Below are 21125 nucleotides of genomic sequence, written 5' to 3' on the forward strand. Positions count from 1 at the left end.
TTTGCATATATAATTGCAAGGTTTGTTTATTCAGTTGTTATTACAATTGATAATTCTTACAGTGCATATTGTTGTCCTGGTTTTTAGGGTATCACATTTGAAGAATTTAGATCATTTTTTCAATTCTTGAACAATCTAGAAGACTTTACAATTGCAATGCAAATGTATAATTTTGCAAGTCGTTCCATAGGTCAAGGTAAGTATATATACATTTTAAAAATCCATTCATATCCATGTAGAACTGTTGACAAAAATGCTTTTTTTTTTTATTTATTTCCTAGTTTGTAGTTTTAATGTTTCAAGTAAAAGGCTAAAAATGCTAGGACACCAGCTTTGAGAGGAAAAGGCTTGGTCATATCACAAGAGATATCACGCAAAGTCATATAAGTAGGAGACAAGCTGAATGCAGAATAGTTGTCCATCAAATCCTACAAGAGTTAAGAGGCACTTGATGACACCAGTGAGAGATCAGATTAAAGTAAACAAAAGCATTTATTTACACAGTGAGTATCTGAAAATTATCCTTCTACAAAGGCTGTAGAAGAAAATAGTGTCAGAAAGTCCTAATAAATCACTAAGTGGGTATTTAAAGAACCAGGCATGTATGTACTTACTAAATCCTTAATAAAACAGTTGTGATGTCTGGGGAGCACAAGGTGAGCAACATGCAAAGTGGTCAGACTTGTGAGCTCTCCTCAAGTAGCCTCTTCATGGGTCTGACCCTGTAACACCAACATGGTCCTGCCTCATGTGGCCTTAACCGAGGGATTGTGTAATTTTCTCTGTGCTCTATTTCTTGGGTTCTGTTTTGTGTCAAATGAGTAAATGCCATATATGTAACAGGTTTAATTATAATATGATATTCTAATTTTGTTATTGCACATAGTAGTGTATATGGAGTATTAAGCAGTCATTTTATATCAGTTAAGAACTACTTGGTTTAGAACTGTGAAATTCAGTCCTAATTTTCACTTTGTCATATTTTGAGTATTAAATGTGAAATTTTGAGTTAAAAGTTTACATATATTTCATAATATGCTGTTCAAAAAGTACCCTTAAATTCACCTTTTACATTTTTTTCCTGGTGTTCCTCCTTATGCAGATGAATTCAAGCGTGCTGTGTATGTAGCCACAGGTGTGAAGCTCTCACCACATTTGGTGAACACAGTGTTCAAGATTTTTGATGTCGACAGAGATGACCAGTTGAGTTATAAAGAATTTATCGGCATTATGAAAGACAGACTCAATCGAGGGTTTAGGGTAAGGATTATAATTTTTATAGTTATCTTAGTGGACTTTGCTACTTACCACTACTTCAGCATCTGCAGCACCTGTAGATTTCAAACCAACAGTGCTTATTTTTAAAGACATTCATTTTATACATATATTTTAAGACTGACATTTATAGAAATACTGAAGCAATGTGTAAGATAAAATCCTTCTTAAATTCTTCTTCTTCTTCTTTTTTTTTTTTTTTTGTTAGAAAGCAATACTTAGAGGACATGATGTACCTTTATAATGTGCAAACTAAATAGGAGATGAGACATCCCCTGTATACTGTCATTTCTTCTGTACTGTGTGATTAATAGATTAGCATTAAGTATTTTAACAATGGCAGCAATTATTTCTGTATTGCTTGCAGAGAAAAGAGAATTTGTTTCTCTCAAGCTCAAAAAGTTAAGTTAAAGGTCAGCTCTTCTAAAACATGATATAAAATACCAAGTGCTCATAATGACAGTTTGAAAGAATTGCAGCAGAACGTAGTTTTAATTTTCAAATAAAAATTAGTGAAGTGGTGCTGAACAATGCTGTGTTCTAATTCACAGCTGATTTTAATAATTAAACCCTGAATCTAATATTAAATTATAATAAGCTAGAGGGCAGGAAACTACTTGCAGTCATTTTTTTTCTTCATATGACAGGTGTTAACATTTTTAACTAAATGTAAAATGGTGTACTAGCCAACAACCTTTTTACTTTATTGCTTAGACATAAATCTTAAACTCTATTATAATTCCTAAAGTTACATTTTAATTTGTTATTTCTGTAATTTTAGTTAATTGTAGTTAGCTTCCTAAATGTAATTTTAGAACTTTGTGGTGTTGAGTCTAATAGTTTACTTGTTATTTCTGTAATATTATGATCAAACATCAAATGTAAATAACAACCTCTATATTTGTTACAAACTTATTCCTTGTTGGTCCTCAATTCCTTTTATTATGGTGTGGTAATGATGATTGTTTCGCAGTCGTTTCAAGCTGTTCAGCTATATGTTTTAATTGTTTACTAATTGTAAATGTGCAGTGTATGTTAATTTAACCAGCAAACAGTCTGCTTACTAAGTAATTCTTGTATTTATTACATCTTCCTATTTCACAAAATGCATGACAGAAATCACATATAATTTTAAGAATTATATTATCCAGCACTATTCAGTGTTACATCTGTATCCTGCATTTCCCTAGACCACTATAAAATATTCCAGTGGACTGTAAAGAACTATAAAGAATAGCCAATATTCAGAAGAGTAACAGTCTTTCATAAATTACAATTCCAATTTAAGTTAAATACTAGAGAACTCCTGGATTAGGACACAATTGTGATTTGGTCCTGTAATTCAGTTAAATTCATTCTCTTCACTAATCAGTAGTATTTCAAGACAATTACAGTAGTAAACTGAGGAATTACAATTTCCAGTAAGTTTTTGTAAGTGTCACACAAACCAATTTTTTCCAAGAGTGGATAGCAGTAAAAATTCTGCAAAAATTTGCCTTCATAAAAAAAACCCTGCAACAATTTTGCCTTAATAAACACCCCCGACCTACTGCAGTCTTGGTTTAGATGAAAAGTAGAAAATGCTTAAGAACCAGAACAAATTGGTGGAAAGTGTTAATTGCTTCCTATTGTTGGTATGTTAAAAGTTGCAGAGTATTTAATGTGTCCAAAACAAGTAAAACTTTGCCCTCTTCCTCCTACAATGTGTAGGAATGTTGTCTTGTGCTAAATCAAAACTAACAAATTACTAACCTTTTCTTTATCAATAACTGTGTTTTGAATCCATATGAAAATTCAGTCAATTTCGTTATACAGATAAAAGATCGTAACAGCTTCACCTTAGTCAGTATTTTATAGCAACATAGACATCTTGGCCATGAAAAATCTGAAACCCTTTATGAAGTATAAATGCCTGATTTTAATTTTAAGTATTCCACAATTAATATCTGCCAATTAATGTAGTATCTGATTATCTCTCTATAAAAATCCCAAAATAACAGTTAGGCCTGTGATTTGAAATACAATTTTACAATTAACATCTTGTACTGAGCAATTCTGACTTTTTAAATGTTGTTTCACTAATTATGTTTGCCCAGAATCTTAAGGCCATTCCAGGATTTGGTACTGGGAGCACGTATTTTAGGAAAGGACATTTTGTAGTTATATAGTCGGACTAAAGTGAACCTATTTAAGAGCAAAGAGTCACACAAGTTCAATAAAAATGCAGTTCTGAAACATCAGTCAGTATGTAGAAGGTTTGTCCTATGTAAAAGCTTAGCCTTGAACTTAAAAATCTCAGGAGGGTCAGGTACTACCTCTTATAGGAAAAAAACACAAATGAACAACATGTTCATTTTAATACAAATGTTATACATATTCTCTTTTGGAAAAGTAAATGTCTTCAAGATTTTACCAAATGAAATTTCTCTTTTTCTGCAATTTTGTAGCACAACCTGAAACCTTGTTTTTGTTTTTGTGGTTTGAAGCAAACTCATATGTTAAGCTGCCATCAAGTGGTCAGTCAGAGTATTGCCATAAACTTAGTAAAAATGGTCAAAAATGAAAAGCTTTTTTTTTTGCTTACTGTTTAGTTAAAATCATTATTTCCCTTTCTTTTTCAAATTTAAAAATATATAAGAAGATTCCCTTTGCTTTACAAATTCCAATTTGTAAACCAGATTTGGAAATTAATAACTAAATTATAGACATTTTGCATAACACATACTGTACTGTATCTCCTAGCTATTTGTCAATTAAAGCCATTTTTTTGTATTTTCATGATACTGTTGTCTTATGCTTACCCCTGGCTGCCTTCACGTGTTGTCTGCATCTGCACACTTCTCCATCTTCTGCTCCACAGGGCTACAAACCTATACAGAGGTATACTACTTTCAAATCCTGCGTGAGGAAGGAGCTCTATAGCAGATAAATGACGGTATGTGTTAGCCACCAGTCTGAGTGTGCTGGCATGCCTGCAGGAATGGCTGAATGTTGAACTGTCACTGCTCTGTTTCCTGTTCCAAAACTCAGGAATAGGTTATATGGCTTCAAGCAATGTAGTAGCTCAAGGCATCACGTTGTTTTTGACTGAAGCAATAGAATTTTATCCTGGAGTTGGTAATGACTGACTCACACTGTCACTGTTCTGTGAGCCAGCTGTGATTTTGTATTGTGTTTGAAATTAGGAAAAGTATTTTTTTATAGTTTTTGTTGCTGTTTTCTGTCTGTCCCATTACCTCTTTTTAAGTAATTTTTCAGGTACCTGTAGCTAATAAGTATTTACCAAGGAAGATTGTAGAGGCAGATTTTTCTGACTTTTAGGGACTTCATTCTACTTTGCTTTATACTGCTACATTCTTGAAAGCAATCGTGGTTTTGCCTCAATTAATGCTGTACCAGCAATTTTGAAAAGTCCACACATAATCATCATGGCCCTTTTCACATATCCACTACATGAACATCCATTTGTACAGTTCAATTGTACTGGGGATTTCAGTGTAAAAACTGGGGTGTGCCTAGTCTGTAGCTGTGTTGTGAAACTTTGTCACACAGAGGACATAGGCACTGCATTAGTAGACATTTTTCCTCTTACATAAAGGAAGAATTTGTTCCTTTGCAATTTAAGGGTTTTTCCTGTTTCTATGTAAAGACTTTGCAGGAGTTGCTCTGAAGGCTGTTGGCTCCCAGATGTTTTTTTTACAGAGGGGAGGAGCAAAGAGATATCCACCATGACAAGCAAGGCCCCATGGCCAGTGGTCTGCTCTGAGTGACCCTGTGAGGAGTCCAGCACATCTCATGCTCCTGAGCCAGGAGGGTTTGACTGTGATTCCCCTGCTGGTTTCAATTCTGAGGCACAATATTAAGCTGAGACTTCTTGTTCAATACTATAGCCTAATACTGAAGCATTGTACTAATATGTGAGGGACAGAAGAGGAAATTCGATCTTAACAGAGCATCTGGTTTCTCCACATTACTAATAGGAAGTGTAAATGACTAATAAAGTAGTTTAAACTTTTTAAAATTTAATATTTCAGTAATCCAAGTCACTAGTCATATGAGAGGAAGTAATGGCTATAGTTTAATCTTATGTAACTTTGTACCTTTGAAACTTTTGACTTTCAAAGATTCCTTTCTTCTTTTCTCATGTATTTTTAAAAATAGTTATTAGTAGTATTTTGTCTCCTTGTCAAAACCCACATTGTAGTTTCATGTTAAGTATTAATTAAACTGTAAACTTTTCAAGATGTGGAACAGCTCTTATAAGAAACTGCCAAAAGGTTTCACGGTCATGATGCTTCCCTAATAATTTCAGTGAATGATATGTGACCAACTGGAAGAAAATGAAGTGACACAAAGGAATCCAGTATCTAATTAACAAACCTGATAAAATTATTTTGGTGACAGCAAGTGAGACTGTGGTAAAAGCATCAAGTATACATACCTCAACACCTTGTCAGATCTAAATTCAGGCACTAAATAAATTAATTCTTATGCTGAGGTGATGTAAACTGGGGAAAATGGACTATGGAGATTTATAAAACCCTTTATAAATGTTGTTCACTCTGTATAAAGTCATTCTCAAAAAAAATTATAGTACATCTACACTACCCATTTGGAGACAGAAGAAACCAGGTTAGTTTTCAGGGCATGGGCTTGGCTACAGGCAACATCGCTGAGTTAATATGGAATCTGCTACGTATTTACCCTGCCCTTCTTCCCACCTGGAGCTCCTGGATGTAGCAAAGATTCTTACTATAATCAAGTCTGCTTCAGTAGTAGGTCTGTGTAAAATATCTGTTGCCTATACACTGAAGAATACAATGTAAGCCTTGTGTATATAAAATTCTCTCTTCCCTGCTGACACATTATTTTGCTATTGGCCTTCACTTGAGCAACTGCTTCTTGTCTCTTTTCACAAGTCAGAATCACAGAATTGTTAAAGTCAGAAAAGACCTCTGAGATCAAGCCCAAGCGTTACAGTGATGTAACCAACCAGCTGTTGGCTGTTAAGAGTTCCTTTTCGTGCAAAACATAACTCATAATATTTCTTCAGATTTGCTGTAAACTTCTACTAATGGAAATGGAAACTAGTTGAAGCATGTGAAGGGATTTGGCAAAAGTATTGTGGAGTAGAATAGAATAGTTCTGTCTTTGCCATACATTCTGGAGTGAAAGTGGATTTTGCATAATGCTAAAAATCATTATTTTCCATTTAGTTTATAAATTGAAAAGATAATAAAAATGGAATCATTGTCGATTTGAAATCGAACTATTTCAATAGGTAATTAAATTTCAGTCTGATGTCCAAAGAAGCACATAAATAAAAACATACAAAAATCAGCTGCAACTACATTCCACAGTTAAGTGCAGGACAACTACTATTAATTTTACTTTTTTTCCAAATATAAATGTACAGTTCATTGTGCTTTGAAACACTGTGCTCTTCTATGGTAAATGTAGAACTCTGGTGAAGGAGATTAAGGTACTTGGCATGCTTGCCATAGATTATAACCTACTGTGAATCTGCACTCTAGACAAGCAGTAAACAGCACATTGTGCTCTACATCACATATCTCTAAAATGCACTGATGCCATTACTCCACAGTGTAAAGAATGTTGTACCCTTACAATAAATAATGCAAATTTCTCCTTGGGGAGCAACTGTGCAAGCTGTGTGTGGTCCCTGCAGGGCACACAGCCTGACTCGGCATTGGCAGGTACTCCTTTGCATACACTGCAGGGAGAACTGCAAAAACATGTTTGTAGAGAACTGCCTGACAGAGCACAGAGGAGAGCTTTGCTTTGAATGTCTTGTGGAAGGATTATCTAGGAAATTTCTAACAAAGCCCTTTCAAAGTTAATTTCCAAAGAGGGATGCTAGATACCAACTTATGAAGGGATTCAAGTCCATCTAAAGTCCTGTTTACTAAACTATTCATGTGTTCAGTAACTGTAATAGATACTTAGGCAATAACTGTGATTTTATTGACTATTGAAATAATTAATTATTACATCACAAATGTAAATCTAGAAATTAATTTCTATGTACTAGTAATTTTCTGAGAATCTTAAGATTTTTTAATTAAAATAATTGATTTCTCGATGTTCTGAATATTGTGGGTTTTCAAAATTTCTGATTAAAAGCTTTTAGGAGGTAATGGTTAATAGCTGAAAACAGTACCTTGAGACTGAGTGAGGAAAGAAATTTATTTTGAAAAAGACATGAAAAACTGAAGCATGGATTCAGAATCTTATTTCTAGCCATTTCAACTATAAATTGCTGCCTTCTGTAAACACTTCATTCTGTCAAGTGAGATAAAATTTTTCATGTAGCTAATCTTTTTAAAGCTTTTTATTTCTATACTTTCCTAGTATGCAGCAATTGAATACATCTAGTGTAAAAGATAGCTTTAAAAAAACTAGAGGCTGTTGCTTAGTGTTTGAAGAGACTTTTGCTTACCTCTTCTCTAAAGCAGAGAGGTAAGGAGTGTGTGATTAGGCACAACTTCCTGACATCTTACAAAAGTAATTGGAAATTGTGGAACTTGGGCATTTGATCCTAAACCTACAAGAAGCTTAAAAACCTACCTGGAAACAGTGGGAGGAGAATGTTCCAGTGAAACACGAAGGCATTGCAGAACGTGTGGACAAGCTGTTCCTTCTATGAATTTGGTACGCTGAGAGTAAATATAACAACAGTGCATACATTAGAAATAAGTAGATGAACAGTCAGTGTATTTAAGCATTTATTTTAATGATTTTCATGAACATTTCTCTGAACTTGTTTCATTAAAAAAAAAATGCATATCTTAAAGCACAGGTTAATAAACTGAATATGCTTTTGTTAAATAATGGACTGCAATTTGCAAGTTACACATCTTTTCATGAGATTGACTATAAATATCAGCTAAATGATGCATTCATGTAAGTATGGTTTCCAGTATTTAATTTATAGTATAGTACTGTGGATTAAATTGTGTTCTGAATATCTACAACTTCTTTATAAACTTCTGTGCTTTTTAATTAAACAAGATGAGGGATAAGAATAAATATATGTAGTAATTTATTTAACATCTTCACTCAGTTCAACCAAAACAAGGTATTGGACAGTCTCACCATGTGTCATGGTTTTAGCTAAGAGTGAGTTAATTTTCTTCCTAGTATCTGCTACGGTGCTGTGTTTTAAATATAGGATGAGAATACTATTGATAATACACTGATGTCCTGGTTGCTATGAGCAGTGCTTACACAGAGTCAGGGACTTCTCAGCTCTCCACCTCACTCCACCTGTGAGGAGCCTGGGTGTGCACAAGGAGTTGGGAGCAGACACAGCCAGGACAACTGACCTCAACTGGCTCAAGGGATATTCCACACCATGGGGCATATGCTCAGCATATAAACTAGGAGGAAAGTGATTTGTTTTCTCAGTTGCTCTGATTCTTAGTATCTCTCCATCTATTTTTTACACTTACTATGAAAATAGACTTGTGGAGTTAGGAACAGTGGAAGAAATATTGAGAGCCAGTGATAACTGCAGAGAGCGTAGAGCACAGAGCAGTGAACCTCTCAGGCCAGCCCTTGGCCAGTTATCCATTCAATGGATAACTATTCATGTTGCAGAGCTACAATTTAGGATTAAGTTAATCTAATATATAGAAGCTTTTATGTCATCTGCCCATATGGTATTTGGCTTTTGCTCGTGCCTCAGTTTATATAATTTATAATTTTCTATTCTTTTTGTTTGGTGTCATGGGTGAACTTTTTAGTACAGTGTCAATACAAAGAAGCAAGGAATAAAACTATAGAGAGGGAGCTGGACATACCTGAATAAGGAGGAAATACTTTCTTGCATATTTTAATATGAATAGGCTATTTGTTGAATGCTAATTGTGTGCTGTGAGGTGAGGATGCCTTTTGAATACTTAACCTACATATGGATTTATAACTCTCTTTTTATAGAAGTAAATTTAATCTCTCATTATTTTAATATTAAAACAGCTATCTAGTATGTATGAGTCTGAATAAAATTTAAGATAGAATTAATGACTTTATTGAATGGCAACTTTTTTCCAATTGTATGTTTTTTGCTTTTCACAGGAGACTCCAAAGTATGGTTGGAAAGAATACTACTCTTGTGTGATGACGGTAACCAGTGAGCATCTCAGAGATCTGTGGAAGCAATTTCGGAGACGAGATATGCTGAGATAAAGGAAGAAAGCAGGATTATCTGCACTGGCTAGAATTATTTATTCCCATTAATTCTTAATGAAGAACGAACTAACCCAGGTGAATGGTGAATCTTCCACCTGCAGTAGAAAACACAGGACTTCTTTTCCACTTAGTGTAGTGATCATCAACTCTTAGAACTGCTTTTCAGTTATGATTTTATTTAATTGATGAACTAACTATGCCCTGTGAGTGGGAGAAGCCTTCTTATATAAGAACACCTTTTGAATATTATTTTTTATTATTTTGAGATAAATTATCATTTAAAAGGAAACAAAAATAAGTCTTACACCTGGGCAGGAAGATGTTTGGCATTGAAGAGAAACTGCCTGCATCAGCTTAGACTGTGAATTCACTTTCAGGTGAGCACTATTAAAAGTTTGTGCTAAACTGAAAATGAGACTACATTAAGTAGCATAACAATTACATATGGTTTGAATGGACAAATTAAACTCTTAGAGGCTGTTGTTTTACAAAGAGTAAAGCTGTTACGGTTATAATGTGAATGATAGGTATTTACCTAGGAAAAGTACTGTATGAACTATAATGTTCAGATTCTGCAAGTCTTATTATTATGTTTATTAATTTATCCTTTTAAAATAGTCCAGATTTTAAGATGTCTTACAAGCAGTGTGTTAAAGAAAAGTAAAATGTTCAAATTCATGTAGCACACACTTTGTAATATTTATTATAAATCTTATTGCCATACACTGGTATATTTCTGGTAGAGTACAAATTCATGTGTTTCTTGTGAATAGTGCACTTTTATATGAAGTGGCACTGAGTAGAAATTTGCTACTCTGGAATGCCATATCTGAAAACTAGGTAAATAGCTTGTGTCAAACAAAAAACAAAACAAAACATGAATGCATGCACAGTACAGAACAACACTAAGTAATATTATTTGGATATTACTTATTTGCTATTCAGCAGCAGTGTTTTTCCTTACTCCCTATTAACATTACTGTTAGGTAGTTAGTAGGAATTAAATCCACACAAACAAGAACACATATTTTTTACAACCTTAAATCTTGAAAAGATTTACTGGACATTGAATAAATCTGTATCTGTTTAGGAAAAGACTATGCCATTACATAATTCTACCTGAATACGCACACACTTGAACGAATGTCAATAAATTGTCATTAGAAGCAAAAATATTTGGTAGTCAGACAATCAAAACAGAACTAAAATAATGCTTTTAAATATCTCACTACTCCAAATGATGAAATAAAACTTTTTAAAATTTTACTCAGTGCACGTTGCACAATTACTATTTTATGTCACATGAGTAGATGTATGGTGTCTGTGTAACAGTGCACCTAAGTTTTGAAATGCTTACTTTCTAGTAATATATATCTCTGGTAGAAAAATCAAAACAAAATGAGAAGGAAGCTTTTTTAAAGAAAGTCCACACTGTGAATTGTCAGAAAAAATATGTGCTAAGTGGCTTTTATCTGAAAAAAAAAAGAAAAAAAAAAAAAAAAAAAACCCAGGCCAGTTCAGAAAACTATCAAAGGATGATACTTCAGTTAATATTTCATGATAAATAAATTCAAAAATTCCACCTTGGTGTCCTTAAACTATTGACAGCAGGAAATAAACAAACTGAGATAAAGTTTCTTGAATTGACACAGCAGAACATAGATAAGCTGCAGTCCCTCTGTGGTCATTTAGGGAATGAGCTGTATTCAATGTATTGTCTTGGTATGCAAAACTGTCTCACTGCTTCTTGTCAGCACATGCAAAACCCAGTTTGTTACTTCAGTGGTGAAGGACAAAGAAAATAAAACACTGGGAGTCATTGAAGGGGTTCCCATCCTTCCTTTTAATTCATGACTGCCCACTCACAGTGACCTCTCCTTGAAGGAAGCAGCTGTGCCATCATCATTTTGCTGCTCCACTGCCCTAGGCAATAGTGCACTTTGCTTTTATGGCTGGCTTGAAGCAATTTTAGCATTTTTCTATATATTTCCTATCTATAGTTACTTAATATGAAAGAGAATGTGAAAGTGTCAGATTAGTCTTTAAGACTATTTTTTCTTCATGCTTATTAATATTATTTAATATAAATATGAATATATACATTAATATTCCTGTTTATTTCAAAATAAATGCACTTGAAACTAATTTTCTTTGCAGTGGATGTAATTCAAATTATTTTGTCATATTAGTCTTTTTTTTTTTTTTTGGTAACATAAATGTGTAAGTGCTTTGAATTAGAGCATCTTGCCACAACAAAAAATGGACTTCTTTTCTTCTTTTCTTCTTTTAGTCATCTCTTTATATAGCTTCACTTTTCACAGAATTCTGTATAAAAGACCTGATAATGCAAGCACAGGTGAAAGCAAGGCACAGTAATGGCACATGCCATCTGCTGTAGAGGCACCCCTTGGATAAGCAGCAATCACTGGGCTCAATAAAATCGTATTAAAAATCTGCAGAATTCCTGGCAGCACAGAAGATGTGTATGCTGCAACTAAATTACGTGAAAAGTTGCGTAAATTAAGGCTTTGTTTAAAAGCAGCTCTAGTTCTTCTCTGTAAGTTGAGAACACTGTAATAATGCACGTAAATATTCAGATGATGCTTAGGAACTGCCCACAGATGCCTACGCCAGCTTGGATAAAATGAGAACTAGGAAAGCTCAGCTTTGGGTAGCCTTGTGATACTAACAACTTTTGCCTGAGCTGTGATGAACTCCTATCTCCTGGAAGAATATCCTGTAGTGCAGGCTGCTCCCTGATAATCTGCTGGTGTTTAAGAGGCCAGTGGCAGTTTCCCTCCTTGCACATTTTAGCAGTAAGAGGATAGACTCCATCCACTGTACATTCTTGCTTTGCATGGCATAGAATGTTATCGGCCTGAAAGGAAAAAAACCCAAACCATTGAACAGTGATTTCCAGAATTTTGTTGGTCACACTGCCTGGTCTCTGTAGTTATTTGATCTCTTCTTCTCCACCTAAATATCAGCATGTAAATGCATTGACGTAAAGGGGGAAAGAATGATGCAGAAATTTTTCACTTCCATGTGACATTGTGTTACACAATGGTCGTTACCTAATGATGTGTCTTGCCCTCTTGACCCACTGAGGATATAGTCAAGACAGATTCTAGGAAAAGAACTCAAGACTAAGACTTGCAGGAGGAAAAGAATCAGACCAAAATTTTACTATTCAAAAATTGATCTGGAACTAATTTTTAGCAATACCAAGTTTGAATTCCCCTTAAAATCAAGGCAAAACTTACATTAATATTTTCTCATATGTTTGAGGTCTGAACACACAGTGTACTTCCCTATATCTGAGAATCCATGAAAGCATGTGGCACCCTGAACCTGTCAGCAGATAGTGCCCATGGATATATTGCAATTTTTTTTCTTACACATACTATTTAATATGAGGGTGTGCTTTAATCTTGAATGGGTGATGTTAATTTTCACCACTAGATTGACTTACAAATTCCTCCCACAGATGAACATTATAATTAGCTAGTAGCATTCTATAAAAATACTAGTACCCACTTGAATTTTTTTTATTAAAATGCATAATTTTGTACAAGTATTCATAGAAAAAGCAATTTATTACTTGTGGAGTTTTTTTAACTCTAACCCTGACCCAGAAGCTATAACCTAGATTCAAAAGAGAATGACCCTGTAAAAATAAACTTTCAAAAGCAATTTATTACTTGTTTTTTTAACTCTTAACCCTGATCCAGAAGCTAGAACCTAGAGTCAAAAGAGTATGACCCTGTAAAAATAAACTTTCAGGTACTGTAATCTCTGCAATAAAATACTGAGTCTGAAGTTAGTTACCTCGGCTGGTAATTTTAAATTTAGATGTCTGTTTTTGGAGTCAACCGTTTAATCACCTAACTTCTATGCCAAAGGGCAGAAAGCACTGGAATGATGCACACAGCATGGGATAAGGTTTCTCACATACGGCTCTTGAAGGGTTTTCTACTGCAGGGGTTTGATTTTTGCCTAAGCAGAGACCTGCCTTAGGCACTGTACAGATCTCCGCTGCACGAGAACCAGTCCTGATTGGAACTGGTTTCGTTTATTCCCATGTTTCCCACCTTAAGTGACAAAGGGAAAAGCAGCAAGGGAATGAAAACTCCCAAATGAATGCGTCTGGGAAAAAACAATGCAATGAAAAAATCACCACTGAAAGTGACAGAAGAGTGGGTGGATAATAAGCCCAAATAGGACTTGAAAAAACTTCCCTGAAGGCAGACCTGACAAATGCAGTATTGTATCAATACAGAGGTAGAAATCAAGAAATCTAAAGAAGGAATTGGAAACGAGCTAAATGTGCCTGCCCTGTGGAGGACCAGGAAAATTGCCACAAAAATTTAAGACAAAAAAAAAATCATACAACAACAATTAGGTTTGGTTATCCAAACAGTTGCAAATAATTAAGTACCAAACTGGGTTGAGAGGGCAAGCCAGAAGTTGAATACATCTGGGCCAGCCTTTCAATTAAAATACATTTGACAGCTAGCCTGAGACTGGGGAAGCTACTTAACTGCTTATTTTCATGTAGCCAGGACCTACAAACTATACACAGATGGTCCCTAACTCTAGCTGGGATACAAGATACATTTTCCAAGTGATATCTTATGCCAGAAATGTTGCGGACAGATTTCTTTTCCTGTGTGTGCTAAGTGTGGCCCAACACCCGAATATTCTGGAGAGATGCAGCAGCACAGTCAGTCAGGAAGGCCAGGAGCATCCCTGCAGGGCTGCTGGCTTCACCCAGTGAATGCTGTGTGCTGCCAGTCTGTGTGTTTTCCTGCTTCTAGCTGCTGCTCTGTGTATTGCACTTGTGTAGGAGTAAATATGTGTACTCTTGTCCTACTCTCCCTCCTCCTCCACTGAATACCTGGGACCTGGTGGGGCAGGAATTCGGAAGTATTCCATCGTATCAGATTGCTTACAGAGAGGAGTAGAGCCCCCTAGACTTGCAAAGGAGTAGTTTTTAATTAGGACTGCATGCTAAGGGTGTCAAGATGCCTTCCTTCAGAAAGAGGCACAGTTTTCACTCCCCATTCTGTACCTGAACCCAGCTGGAGCATACCCGTCAGAGCATTTGGGAGGAGAGAGCGCCTGCTTCATTAACGTCATCCGATCAAGGACCTTATCAAGTGGAATGACAAAGGCAGGAAGCCAAACATAGGGATGTACAATGCACCCAAACAACACTCACAGAGACAACAGGGGCAGCCCTGGTCAGACAGGGTATTTGGCAAGGGTATGTGGAAAAGGCGGGTGCTTGTTTCAGAAAATCAGCTGAACAAAAACCTTGTCAAAGTACAGTGAACACCAAGCTGGACAGTTGGTGATTTGGGACCATGGAGCAGGTAAGGAAGTCTGGGATCTGGGCAGGGCTATCACTATCAGACAACCAGGGAGGCCATAGCCTGTACTCAGGGATCTGCAACAATGCATGTGCTTGCGAGGGTAGAGGGGAGGGAGGCGTGTGTGTTTCCACTAGTGACACTCAGCCTTGTCAGCCGAAGGGGAGAAAGGGAAAGGCTGTGGGTGCTTGTGTGAGCCCTGGGACACTTCAACAGAGGCACTGTTGAAGTTGCTTCTGGTTGAGCAGGAAAGCAGTGGCCACCTTCACCAGTCTGGGGCAGAGACACCAGGTCCCCTCACTGGAGTCCAGCAGGGAGAAAGATGCCCAGCCCCAGAGCTACAGGTAGTGACCCTTTCCTTTACCATCGCTTTGCACAACTGTGTACAGATAATAGAAGTGGCAATGTTAGAAATACCCAAATGTATGCCAGGAGAGACACATTTAAAAAATCTACCAGCAATAATTTGCATATACCTTGCCTGAGGGGAAAGCCTGAGTAGCTTCACATATGACAAGAACATTTTATTTCAATTTGCCAAACACTCAAACTGCCTCCTCAAACCCCAGCTTCTTTCAGCCCAGCTCCTGACAAGAAAATTGCCTTCATTTCCTCTCTTTTTCTTATGAACATTTCATACAAGCAGCAATAAACTGTGCCCCAAGTAACCTCTCTCACTGTAGAGACAAAGTCCAAGCACACTGATTTGAGAAACCTCTCCTTTAATACCCAATGGCTCAGACTGTCCCAGGACTGCCTTCTGCCATAACACAATGCTCTTTTGAATATGCTTGTTCTTGAGTTTTTCTGCTGTTACCTAAAATTTCTGCAGGTCATACCACAAAGGGAGGAAGAGGAGGAAAAGCACGGTAGAAAGGCCATCTCGTAACCCAGCTGGAGAGTGATGAGAGTCACGGAAGAAATAGAAAGTAACTGCGGACATGAAGGAGAGCTAGAGAGCCTGTGTTCACGGGGAAAAGACATGAGGACAGGAGTGAGGGATTCTTTAGAGCTGTCTGACCAAGGGATGCTCCAAGGAAATTCAGAGTATTAGTCAGAAAAAGCTTTTTTGTTCCATCTACATTGAAGTGAAGTTTGCCTATTTCACTATTTTTGAACCAGATAACCATGATTTTGGAGCTACGATAAAGCATACACTATAGTAATTATTAATGTAATTACTAGCATATTAAATAGGAGAATTCTGATTACTGTGAATGTTGAGCAGTGAGCAGTGGGTGGTAGTGGCCATGGAAAAGGTGGAATGCTGAACTACACAAGCCCATTTCCATGAAAGGATAATGAAAAGCTTCTGAACAGAATTTGTATGATATAATTTAAGGTCTTTGTAACACATCATCTTTTTATTCCCACACTTCTGGCAAACTGCCACCTTTCTATATGCTTAATATTTTATAATAACTATGATTCCAAAGAATAAATTACTATATTATAGAATTTTCTCTAGTGTTTACTGTGTTTCCCTGGCATGTATTGTTAATAAGCCCCATGTCACATACAAGCATTTTAAAATGCTGGTTTACAGGAGAAATCTTTCATAGCCCCTAAGACGATGCAAAACCTACTTCATCCTTACATACACAGCATCTAGCTGCATACTTCTCAAGGAACAGACATGTCTCCCTGGAAACACAGAACACAACAGATGCATTATCCTTGGTACCTGAGAGAGGTCACTGTCACTTATTTCCAAATAAGTGCAAAAAGCCATCAAATGAATTTAATTGCCTTCATTACTTTTAACTTTTGCCAGCAGAGCATGGGGCTTACCTTCAGGCAGTGATAATCTTATTCCTTATGCATTTAAAATCTATGTTGAATAATCACACATGCTTTCATTAAAACATAGTAAAAGCCTTTAAATGTTCTACTTAAATGCTAGCCTCAGTGATGACTTGCACAATTAATTAAGGCAAAATAAAAAGCTTTTATTGTCTAAGTCATGTTGGTTTCAGTCCCTTTACTCTTGTTTTGAGAAATATAGCATGCAGGAATATAAAATCTAGCTTTCCAGCACCATTCATTGTATCTTCACCTTTAAATGTATAATACATAATTCCCCATTATGCAGAATCTTTTCTTAAATTAATTTGTCCCAATCTTTTGGTAGCATATTTTATTAATTTCTCTACTGTAATAACCATACATTGAGGAGACAGTTTTGCTGTGCCCTTCAGAATGATATACAAGTCTTCTTCCTGAATAGGCAAAGACGATTTACTGCCATGAGATATATATATTATTCCTCTTGATAAATCATTCTGTGTTGGTCATTCACTCAGTTCAGTGTGGCTAACTGAAATCACACTGTTTGGTCTTACAGTAAGAGGATTGCATGATTTTGCATCACGTAAAAACACTGCAGCCATATGGTGAACTTCTTTTTTTGTGTCTCTTCAACAAACACACTATAGCTACTCCATTTCCTATTCTGGAATCTGCCAGCAACACCTACCATTGGTTCTGTGTTGTTTTCTCCAATACTTTTCTCAGCCTTTTTCTCAATCAATGATAGTTGTAAGCCTTCCAGATAGCGATTACTTATCTTCATGTTTAGTGTCCTGAGTGAGGTTTTTAGACAAGGGGTTTTTTTTTAGACAAGGTTTTTTTCAAAGTCCAAACCCATTTTAATAAACCAGCTACTTCCCACCTACTGCACTGCTGATGCTCTGAGAGCAGATTGCAGAAATACGAGGGCTGCGCTCGACATACCCGATTTTGCAATGATAGTTCAGCAACGATTAGGGTGCACACAACGTAACCAGGCTGGGTTTGCTGTTATAGTTCACAAGTGTTTCATTAGGATGAGTGTAATGTAAAGCCTTTCGGGGAAGGGTGAGTCAGCACAACCTTCCGCCACCTTCCCCTGCGCGAACAGCTGCCAAAGGCCTCCAGCCAGCCACGCCTGCCCGCCGGGGCACGGCAGCCCGCAGCACTCGCTCACTGTACTGCCAAGCGTCACTTGCAAAGGAGGCAGCGCTGTTTGTACCCGGGTGTTCCGCAGCGCTCGCAGGGCGGTGCAAATCGCCATCCCGGTTTCAGAGGGGGATGAGGAAGCAGGCGGCGTCGAGCGCCGGGCGCTGCCCGGCCCAGCGCCCTGCACGTGGCGGCCGGCCGCGGCCGGAGCCGCGCCCTGCGCGGGCGGGGCCGCCGCGCCCCCCGCCCCGAACCGGGCGGCCGTGCCCGTGCCCCCGGCCCGGCACAGACACCCGGAGCCCGGGGGCACGCTGTGGGCTCTCGGGCGGCTCTCCCCCCGCCGCCCTGCCCTGCCCTGCCCAGCCCAGCCCGGGGGGAGCGGCGGGCGGGAGTGGGAGGAGCGGCCGTGCCGGGAGGGTGGGGCCGGGGCGGGCTCCGGCGGGGAGCGCGGCCGGGGCCCGGGCCCCCGGAGCGAGCGGCCGGGATGCGGTGCGGGAAGATGGCGGCGGCCCCGCCGGCGGCAGCCGGGGCGCCGGGCGCCTGGGGCGGCGTGCGGCGGCGCTGCCAGCGGCTGCTCTACTGGGTGCCGGTGCTCTTCATCTCCAGCATCCTCTGCTGGTCCTACTACGCCTATGTCACCCAGCTCTGCCTGCGTGAGTGCCGCCGCGGCGGCGGGGGGCGGGCGGGACGCGGGTGGGCGCCGCCGCCCCTGCCGGGGGAGCGCAGCCGGGCGGCGCGGGCACGGGCACGGGCGGCCGCCTCTGTTGTTTGGCGGGGCCGCCCCTGGATGCTGCTGCTGCCGCCGCCACACCCGGACCGAGGCCGGGGCCGGGGCCGGGGCTGGACCGGACCGGTTTCCCGTGCCCCGAGCCCCTGGGCGGGCGGGGGCCGCCAGCGCTGCCCGATGTCCCCCGCGACCCGTCGTGCCTTGTTTCCCCTCCCACGCGAGGAGGCAGCCGGCGCACAGGGCTTTCCGAGGCGTGAGTTTCCTCCGTGGAGTGCGCAGAGTGGCCGGTCCCAGCCCCGGACGCGGGAGCGGGACCGGCCGTGCCGGCGGCTGAGCCGAGTTCGCGGTCCCTGCGGCGCATACACATGTACACACACGGTGCTGGGAATGGGTAACGGGAAATCCGCGAGCCTCCCTGTGCCACCCTTCAGTCGTCTAGAAAATGCCCAGCTGTCACAACTTCTTGATCCCTTCTTTGTCGTCGGCAGCGTGCCGGTACATTCGGAAGTCATCCTGGACGCGCACCTTGGCACCCGGTCCTTAGCGTCAGGCGGATCGTTCGGTACATACTGGAGGCTGGGTGTGATGTGTGATGTGAGCGTTCGTGTGAATTAGAGCAGCCAGAAGGATTTATTAAATGACCAGCTCACTAGCCTGTCTTGGTTTGGGAGTTGTTTTTTTTTTTTTCGTGATTTTACTTCAATTACAGTGTATGTTGTAGAAAACCCTTGAATCTGATTTTCAGAGGCTAATGTGTGGCATATTGATGTTTCAGTAACAATGTCAGCATAATGGCACACAGGAATATAAGTTCGATGTACTTAGTTTTCAGCTGTTCATGTTGAAAATCTCAGCAGTCTAGTACCTAATTTTTGATTTTATCTTTTTTTAATAGCCTACAGAAAACTGATAGGATTTTTGTCCTGCGGATGCTTGGCTGAGCAGTTGAGGGATTAACCAAAAAATGATTGCCAGGCCTAGCACCTCTAGTTTTTGTATCAGGACTTGCTGTAGTTCCTATATTGGAGGTTAGGCTTTTTGCATTTTTTTCTCTGCTAACTCCATTTGCATCTGTTCATTTTAAGCAACACCCTTAAATAAAGTTGCTGTGCCCTCATGAGATGAACAATGAAGTGTCTACCTCCAGCACAAGGAAGCAAATTGTCTGCAGGGTTCTGGGAATTGACTGAGTAAGCCTGGAAAGGGGAGCTGTAAGCTGACACAAGGAGGGCAAGGATGTTCCAGGGAAGAGCCACTCTGTAGTTAACGTTCTGCTGTATGCAGCCTTGTGTTAGGTACAGTAAGCTTGTTCTGGGCACTACTGCTTCAGTATTGTACTGTATTTTTTGTTTTGCATAACTGTACAACGGAGTAAGATTGGGTTTTCAGCTTACCTGAAAGCAGGTTCCTCTTAAGTAGATGACATGCTTGAAACTTGCTTCAGACTATACACTGTGGTTCATTGATTCCTTGAGAACCCCTCAAAGCAAAAGGCCCACAGTGGGTGGGGGAGGAAATGAAATCTTGGGGCTCACCTAAAGCATCTTTTACTGAATTCCTTTCAATGGACAAGGGCGATTTGTTTGTTTGTTTATTTCCCACCCACCCCGACACATTCCAGTGGGAGCTGGCTCACCAGGTTTTTAATTCAGCATAATAGTCATCCACGATCTCCAGTAATTCTATCTTTTGTCTATATCTGGATCTTTTTCCTCATTTTTGGTATATTAAAATAAAATAAGCTTATGTTTTGTCTTAGTGATGAATATTTAGTGTAAACAACAGAAGGAATAACTAACAGCTCTGGGAACGAAAGCCAACGGCAGGAATAGACTGCAAGCATTTTCTTGCTTTGAAGCCAGCCTGTCTGTCTATTCAGTGCATCTTTTATTCCTGCAGCACTGAATGCTAAAGAGGATGTATATAGCTGGGTTTTTTCCTGCAGCTCGCTGTCATTGAGGCTGACAACATACAGGGAACAGTGTTAACTGTTGTGCAGTAGGACCTAGCAAGGACTTTGCGCTGTTGGAATGTAAGTGGTCTCTTTGAGCTTTTAATAATGAGAAAGTGTTTCAAATGTAGCATTTTGAATGTGTTTGTGGGGTTTTTGTCAGTTTATTTGTGGGGTTTTCTTTTTCAATTTCATACAAGCATTATAGGAGGGACAATTTTTTTAAGAAATCTACTAAGCTGATGCCTTATATACCTAAAGCTGAGTAGTTACAGTATTGAGTAGCATTTAGAAACAAAAAGAGGTTTTAGAAACAGAAATCCACTGTTTTTAACACTAGTATTGCCATGTCTAGAGTTCTGTCTCTTTTACTAGTGGATTCAGGTAAGTGTTCGTGCAGCTTTAACCTTTAATGAGAAGGAGAAAGGTGTTGAACACTAGCAAACTCTTATATCTGCTGAATGTAGAATGAATACTGGAATTAAATGTGTATATGAGTTGGTCTTAAAACACTCAACTATAATTTGCTTACCCCTAATCCAGTGCAATTCTCTTGATTTTGCCAGTATTGTCATCTCACAAGCCCTGTCTAGTAGTAGTACTTTTTTTTCACCCTGAATAACTTTGTGTTTAAAATTACTATCTTTAAGTA

General features: G+C 38.9%; 2 protein-coding genes across 8 annotated transcripts in view; both read left to right on the plus strand.

Annotated features, from left to right (window-relative positions):
• The window catches only part of MICU3 (mitochondrial calcium uptake 3), a 58157-nt gene extending 46526 nt beyond the window's left edge, over positions 1–11631 (plus strand). For 4 of the 6 annotated variants that reach the window (XM_077782846.1, XM_077782841.1, XM_077782843.1 and 1 more), the window contains 3 exons: positions 88–196; positions 1103–1260; positions 9373–11631. In XM_077782846.1, coding sequence (XP_077638972.1) covers positions 88–196; positions 1103–1260; positions 9373–9483 — 378 coding nt within the window. In that variant the 3' untranslated portion in view covers positions 9484–11631. Of the gene's footprint in view, positions 1–87; positions 197–1102; positions 1261–4135; positions 4211–9372 lie in introns of all 6 variants that reach the window. The other 2 variants (XM_077782842.1, XM_077782844.1) reach the window with 1 other exon arrangement.
• A 6701-nt stretch (positions 11632–18332) lies between these two features.
• ZDHHC2 (zDHHC palmitoyltransferase 2) overlaps positions 18333–21125 on the plus strand; it is a 34884-nt gene continuing 32091 nt past the window's right edge. Inside the window, exon 1 of one of the 2 annotated variants that reach the window (XM_021535393.3) lies at positions 18333–18448. The gene's annotated coding sequence lies outside the window, so the exon portion shown is untranslated. The remainder of the gene's footprint in view (positions 18449–21125) is intronic. The other variant, XM_021535314.3, reaches the window with a different exon arrangement.

The sequence above is a fragment of the Lonchura striata genome, chromosome 4, assembly GCF_046129695.1.
Source record: "Lonchura striata isolate bLonStr1 chromosome 4, bLonStr1.mat, whole genome shotgun sequence".
Taxonomy (NCBI): Eukaryota; Metazoa; Chordata; class Aves; order Passeriformes; family Estrildidae; genus Lonchura; species Lonchura striata.